We start from the raw sequence: 7,868 nt of genomic DNA on the forward strand, positions 1-7,868 counted from the left end.
TAACCCCCTTCTCAGGATAAGCATCGATTATAGCCAAAATGAAGATAGAAGCGACCATTGTCCTGCAGATCCTGGCATCCCAAAAGAAGAACAACCCCACCAGAAGCCGCGTTCTCAAAGGCTTCAACTTTTCTAGCCGGATCCCTAGATCCACATTCATAATGTTGGCAGCATGATGGGGATGGATTTGGAGTGGACACGAAACCGTTTTCACAGCATTTGATTAACTCAGATAACTAAAGCAAAACCAAAACAACCTTCCCTATTCCTTCACCTGGAGGCGTGTCGTTGGAAAGAAGAGGGCACCTCGTCGCGGGCACTTCAGGGGGGCGCTGTGCGAGGGTGTCTTTTGCGCCTCTGCCCTGTAGAAAAGCAGAAGGTGGGAACCAGAATACAACTGGGATGTAAGAAGGGGTAGAGAAGTACGAAAAAAGCAGCAGGGCTAGGGCCGAGGGTAAGAAGAAGAAAGAGAAGCGCCTGCGGGGACGTCAAACTAGGCGGCCCCAGGTGGACGCGCCGGGAGTCGCCGAGCGGCAGGAGGCGGGGTCTGCACCCAGCTGGCCGTGGGCGGGGCGGGGAGAGCGGCCCCGGGACCACACCCAGCGCCCGCGCGGCCCGCGCTTTCCCCAGCTCAGCGGGAGTTTGCCGCGTGAACCGCTGAAAGCGCCGACGGATGAATGAGCCTCCCACCGGGCTGGGGGGCCCCGGGGCTCCGGGGCCCCGCGGGCCTGAGAATCTCGCGGACGCTCCCCGCAGCCTGGGGCGCGCCGGGTCCTTTCCGCGAGACGTGGGGCGCGGGGCTCCCCTGGCTCCTGGCTCCCGGAATCCCGCGGCGACTGCGGGGGCGAGCGGAAGCCGGGGCGGCGCTCCCGAGAACCGCCCGGTGGCGGAGAACCTGGACTGTGAGCCCTGGGTCAGAGAGAAAGTGCTCTTTCTTCTGCACCCAGAGAGATGGTTGGGGACTCCAGGGGACCCTGCGCGGGAAGAAGCGGCCGGTGAGGAGGACTTCTTCCAGGCGGCCGGAGACGACCGGGAACCCAACTGCCCTTCCCTCTTTCCGGGAAAAAAGGGAATTTCTGGCAGCCGTGTAGACGCTCCGTTCGGAGCCCCGCCGCAGGACCCCGCAGCCCCGCCCAAGTCCGTGCTCGTGCGGATCGTGGACTATCAGGTAACAGAGGAAGTCCTGTGGACCGCCTGGACGCAGGGCCGCATGACCAGGCGCACGGAGGAGCACTCCATGACCGCGATCACGTTTCGCACCAACAGGGAATGAAGCCGGCTGTGGGGCGCCAGGCCCCCCGAGGACCCCGGGCTCTCTCCCCGTGGGGAGAGGCACCCCGCGTCCACTCTGCGGAGAGGTCACCTCGCGGTCCCCGAGGACTTGATTGCCGGAGGATGTGAAACAGGAAAGGAGAGCCTGAGGAATGTTGCGAGCAGGTGGTTGAGCAATAATCCTTAAAAGAAAAATTCTCTCCTGGGAACGCCAGCCTGTAGTTATCCAACGGGAGGACTTTTTAAAAGACTGGGGCAGCGCTTCTGGGAGGCGGATGTCACTCCATACAGAATGAAGAACAGTGAGCAACACAATACCTCCTTTGTGTCTTAAGTACTGTGACGGCCTGGGGACCTAAGTCATTGAGAAGAGGGGCAGGAAAGGTATTTTCAGATTGGTAAAATGTGAGCCTTTTGAAATAAGAAAATGGTTTTGTTAAGTCTCATTTTGCAATACATCTCAATTGATCTCTTTGCTGCTTCCGTAATCTAAGAACTAAAATCAGAAGTGCAGTTTGAGGTCTGCTCTCTAAAGGGGATGGGAGTAGATGAGGAGAGCGGCTTCTTTTAAAGCTGAAAAAGAAAGTAAAAAGAAATGGGAAAATTAAAGTAGCAAGTAAACAAAATATTTTCTTTTTACTTTCTTCTGATGTGCACATTTTTCTTTTTTATTTCATCAAGTGTTAGGGAAAAAAAAACAAAACTAGGAAAAGAAGAGGGAGAACATAAGACCCAGCTTTGAAGGTGAGATGCCATTTAAATGGGCTTTATACTCCAAAGTATTTAGTCTAGTAAAAATACTTTTTATCTGGTTGTTATTTATTTTAAAGTTTTAAATACGGTAGGTAAATCGGATCTCAAGGTAGATAATGTATAGTTTGGTTTACATGATTTGTGTATCTTACTCATGTCCTTAGCTCCTTATTAATAACATTTGTATGCAAGACTGGATTGCAAATGCGTCTCTCTTGATGTGTTGGAAAAGAAAAATTTTTTCTGGTGCTATTGAAATAACTCATTTTATTTGTTCCTTTTTTTTTTTTTTTATTAAATACTGTTGTCATGAACTCCTTAGTAGTGTGGCCTGGTTTGGAGATCGGTGAGAAGCAAAGATGTACTACTGGACTTCAGCTGTGCTGAAGGAGTCTTTGGTTACTTCAAGAATGAACAAAACAAAATGGGACTCCTGGCTTTTGAGGAGTAAACTGTTGAACAGTGCCCCCTACCTCATTCCTCCCTCTTTGCCCTTTATTTTCAATTTAGAGCTTGAAATGTCCTCAGATATCATCTGATCCTCTTGCCTCCTGGCAGAGAAGATAGGTAAGATACATCCCTGTTTTACAGATGACCTAACCTAGGTATAGAGACCACATGGCTTGGGTAGGTCACACAACTAGTAATTGTGTACACTTACTAAGTAGGTAAGAATACAATCTCCCTTCTAAAGGTTTGAGAATGGCCTTCAGAGGGACTTACTTGTAGGGAGTCAAAACATGACAGAGCATCCTGAGTTTTCTGACTCATGTTTATGGAAGGTGCTAGAATCACCTTGATGCCCCAGAGTCCTACAAGGTCTTTTGGCTGGAGGATCACCACTGGCAGTTCTTAGGACCATGAGACCCACACTGGAGAAAAGAATTCAGCACCTGACCTCATCTCGGTTCAAAGCTGCTTGGTAGATAGAAAGGGTAATATAAGCCCTGTAAAGTGAATTATCCTTTACTCCAACAAACTTGTCTGGCCCCTATGTGAAGTTAAATTTCTTTGGTAGACAGTTTTCAGGACTGAAAATTAATTTAATGAATTTGGTTGTGAGTCATTATATGCCCCAGATGACTGAACATTGAATTTATAGTCAGCAAGGAAAGCCTCCTCAGCATTGACCAAAATGTCATTTTGTTGCCTTCTGTATGGAGGCAAACTCTGAAGTTCAGTTTTTGGGTTCAAAACTGTCCCATTTCTTACTGTGACTTTGGACAAGTGCTTAATCTCTATGTGCCTCTGTGTCCTTATTTATTAAGTAGGAATAATAAATACCATCAACCTCATCCTAAAGTGTTTTTTCCTGGGATTAAGTTAAATGAAGAAACCTTAGAATAATGCTTGGTACAGTAAAATGCTGAGTTAGCTGTTATTATTAGTGTTGTGATTGTTTAGTTCACTTTCATCCCAAGCATTCTTTAATAAGAAAAACAGCTGAAAGCATACAACACCAGGAATCCTGTGATCCAAACCAGTGATTTTTATTGACTCAGGCATTCCTGAAAGAAGAAACTTATCTCTGGTTTTTGCTTAAACTTATCTCAGGTACAACCTTAAATTTCTTAGAAATGACCTCCACATCTTGATTCAAAGGCCTAAGGTGCATCATGCTTGACAGAGTCTTTGAAGAGGTTTCAAGTCTGCTTAGTTCCCCTTGGTAGGAGTTTTGAATGCTTTCTTTAGGTGTCAGGTTAGTTTCCCCTTAGAGTTTTAAATCTGATGCCCTATTGTCCCAGAGAAGCAGAATAGATACCCATTTTCATCTTACCTCCTTTCTGACACAAATGTATTTATTCAAGTCAGCTTAACTCTTTTAGTCCAAGTATGCTTAGGTTAATTTATCTCAAGTAAAAATTATTTTTATTTTTTTGAGAAACAGAGGCAGAGTGTGAGCAGGATAGGGGCAGCGAGTGAGGGAGACAGACCGGAAGCAGGCTCAGGCTCTGAGCTGTCATCACAGATCCCAATGCGGAACTTGAACTTAAGAACTGTGAGATCATGACCTGAGCCGAAGTCAGCCGCTTAACCAACTGAGCCACCCAGCTGCCCCTAAAATAAAGGTTATTTTTAAAGCACTTGCCAGCCTTCTTGTTGACTGCCTACAATGCGCTTACAGATTTCCTAATTAAACCGAGGTCTCCCTGATACGAAGTAGTAAGTTGAAGCACTGTTGAATTAGCTGCGCAGGTTTTCAATATCCAAACAGAACCCTTTTGAGTGAGGAGCCTGAGGAGTCTTTTCCCATTCACAGTGTCCTGGGAGTGAATCCAAAGTGAAATTTGAGCATTCTCAATACTAAGAAATCTCTGCGAATGGCTGGGTGTTGGCTGTTTGGTCTTACCACCACCTTGCTGGAAAATATGATCATCTATAATTGTCTCAGGTGGATGAATCATAGCAAGGACTTCCAGAAGCCCCGTGGCCACTCAAGTGACCATAGGCAAATATCACATAAGTTCCATCAGGCAAGTGTTGGCCTGTCTTAAAACCTTTGTCCCCATTAGGCAAGTGTTGTCCTCTCTTAAAACCTTTGTCTACATCCTTCACCAACTTTGAGATGCATTACATTTGACTTGCTGTTCTTATTCTTGTTGCTTATCACCAATACTTTATGTGCCTTTTTGCTTATAAAAAGGAGAAAGAAAGACAAATCTTCCTGTTAAAAGAAGTTATATTCATTGCAGAAATTTTGAGGAAATAGCTTGCAAGGAAAAAGAAAACTGGAGTAAAAGGAAACAAAAATTCACCCATGACCCCAAATCTGTTCATATCTGATACATTTCCAGTCTTGTTTTATTTACTTTATTTTTTATGTGTATATCCATACCTACAGACCTATACTTTTCTTGGCATAGGCAATTATAAAATCTGAGTATTGTCAATTACATAAACTAAGACATAGTGATGCTATTCAGGGTGAACCAGAAGCATGGGCATCTCTAAGAATATTTTTTTTAGACTTGGAGAATCTCGGGCCCCAGTCTAGATATTTAATCACAATTTGTATTCCCACAAGACCACTGGGTGGCTCACATTAAAGTTTGAGAAGTACTGATGTATATGCTGTATGTAGTTCTGTGTCCTACTTTGTCACAAAAACCAAAACGTTTTCATTTTCTCTATTCCCCATTAACAATTGTTAACAATGCCATGGAGATAACACTTTGTAGAATTACAGAGGCATTTAGAGATTGCAAAAGAGTGAGGTATATATTGATTCGTGAATTGGCAAGGAGATCTCTAAAAATCTGTGGTTTTTTTTAAAGAGTCATTAGTCTAGAGGTTTTCATAATGAAACATTGATTATTAGAGTTCAGAAATGTGGTTCTTTTATTACCTAAGAATGTGAGACAGTACTTAAAAAACCCCTTAAGGGAGGAAGGGCAGGAAGTCATTAAGGAAAACACAATTTCAACACTTCTACAGGCTGAGTCAGGTCTCCTGTTAATGAATTGCAAGGGGTTGGGGAGGAAGGTGGAGCCTGAATTTGAATCCACGAATCAGTGATTCAGATAAGAAAACAAAGGCCTTGACTCTTGAACACCCTGATTTGTTTAGAACTCTAGTGGGTACTTTGCTCTTTAATTAAGGAGGGCAAATCTTAGTAACTTCTCCAGATGAAGATAAGAGGTGACACAGTACTGTTTACTTTGGAAAGAGTAAGAAGTTATAATCCGTTCTTAGGCACTGTTCTGCCAATAGTGACCAACAAAACGTTAGACTTGCTTGCTTTGAGGCTTGGAATTAACTTTAAATTCAAACTCAGATTTCAAAGTGTTAAGATAGAATGAATACTTTTGGGGAGACTGCAGCCTTTGCAAAACTGGACAGGCAGAGGTTCTTTATTTAGAGTTCGGTGTAGGAAAGGAATTAGCCCGCCTCACTTGGCACTGGGCAGGGAAGCAAAGGCAGGCAGGGCAGTGGGAATGCTTTACAGTAACCACGATGACCTTAATGTTACCCCCTGGCTAAACCAGACAGCTTGCTTTCTGAGTGTAAGCTTTTGACCTCCCTTTCCTTGGGGCATTTTCTTTAGAAAACTTGAAATTGTCAATTCTTTCTTTGCCTCTTTGGCATGTAAATCTCTCAACCTCGTGTCTGTTTTTACATCTGGGGAACATCTTTCTCAAGGACCTGGGAGCCATCTCTTGGAAATGTAATAAAAAAGATAGGGCTCCTAACTTCCAGTGTCTGGGAGAAGGTAAGAGCCTACCTTAATAAGTATCAATTAGCAAACAAGAGGGCCTAACTGAATTGACCACCCTCCTCTCAGTGCCCCCCCCCCGGTACTTTTCCACTAACCTACCCCAGGGCTTAAAAACTCTGTCACCTTTTATTTCAAAGGAGTTGAGTTTAATTCTGTTCATCTTCTCTCTCCTATTGCAATAAATTCTTACAGTTATTTATAAGTGTTACATAAATTCTTCCTTGCCTGTTCCATTCTGTCTGGTACAATTTTTCTTTGACAGTAGTGAAAAAAAGCTTCATATATGCTCGGATTGGAAACTATTAACATAGAGAAGGTGGAGGTGGGCTATCTAAAAAAAAAACTTCTTTGGGACACCTGGATGGCTCAGTTGGCCACTGACTCTCGATATCTGCTCAGGTTGTGATTCACAGTTGTGAGAATGAGCTCTGAGTCTGGCCCCCACTCTGAGCCTGGAGCCCCCTTGGAATTTTTTCTCTTCTCTCTCTACTCCTCCCCTGCTTATTTTCTCTCTCTTACAAAATAAATAAGTAAACATTAAAAAAATTATTTTTAGAGAGACTTCTTGTATGTTTGGCTTGGGGCTTTCTCTGGTGTATCCTGCGCTAGAAGGGTACAAAAAAAAAAAAAAAAAAAGAAAAGAAAAGGAAGCTGGCAGTCACTGACCAAGTTCTGATCTTTCTGGGCTGATTGCTGCTGAGGCTGTGGTTCCCAAGCTATTTGCTTTACAAATTGTGGTCATAGTTCTACAACCAGATAAATAATATCAACATCATAAGGTTTGTTTTTTTTCCCCCAGGAGTAAGTTAAAAATACTTGGAACAACAATAATGTTTAATATTAGCTATTATAATAATATTACTATTATCTGTGTTATTATTACTGTTTAGTTCACTTTTTATCCTAACCCAGGCTTCAGTCTTTTATAACAGAAGAGAACACATACAACACAAGAAATCATATCAAAACCAAACCAGTGGCTTTTACTAAGATGCTTTTCTGTCTTTTTTCATATATTATCATACATGGCCTGGTCATTGTCCACTTTTATATCCAGTCTCTCATTAATTTTAGGACAATCTTGAAGACAGAATTAGACACCAGAAGACCTAGTCACAGAATTCTGGAAGGTCCAGTCACAGAATTCTTTTTTGGAGATAATCACATTATATTTATTTCTTAGAAACATCCAGAGTACAGCATTGCAAGTAGTTTCTTTATGGGGGTGAAATAGGCTTTGGCATAGTTCAGCCCTGACTGTTGGGACCCAAAATGCTGTATAATGGATTAGTGCCTCCTTACTGAGGTAAGGGCTGTGTAAAGTCTACTACCTGGGCATGTGGATTTCCCAGTGGTCACTGAGATTGCTGGGTGCATAAGCCTGATCTTAAGCCTGGTTTGTTAGACAACCTGCCCGAGGCCCAAAACCCTGAATCTTAAAGCTGATTCTATACCCACTCTATTATCCTTAGGCACACGTCCAACTTCAAAAAAAAAAAAAAAAAAAAAAATCTTACGACTTTGAAGTTGTTTCGAAAGTTTACTAGCTTTTTGGAAAAGTGGATATAATTGAATTCCCAAATCAGCTTACTTGGGAGAAGGGTGGGGGAGTGTAATGGACACCAGA

The 7,868-nt window shown here is 43.3% G+C and overlaps 1 protein-coding gene across 1 annotated transcript; it reads left to right on the top strand.

Moving 5' to 3' along the window:
- The first annotated feature begins 625 nt into the window (after window positions 1-625).
- CUNH6orf141 (chromosome unknown C6orf141 homolog) lies at window positions 626-3,320 on the top strand. The gene has a single exon (XM_040473735.1). The coding sequence runs from the start codon at window positions 674-676 to the stop codon at window positions 1,271-1,273; it is 600 nt and encodes a 199-aa protein (XP_040329669.1). The 5' UTR covers window positions 626-673; the 3' UTR covers window positions 1,274-3,320.
- The last annotated feature ends 4,548 nt before the right edge of the window (window positions 3,321-7,868 follow it).

This window comes from Herpailurus yagouaroundi, unplaced genomic scaffold, assembly GCF_014898765.1.
Source record: "Herpailurus yagouaroundi ecotype Mexico unplaced genomic scaffold, PumYag 139, whole genome shotgun sequence".
NCBI lineage: Eukaryota > Metazoa > Chordata > Mammalia > Carnivora > Felidae > Herpailurus > Herpailurus yagouaroundi.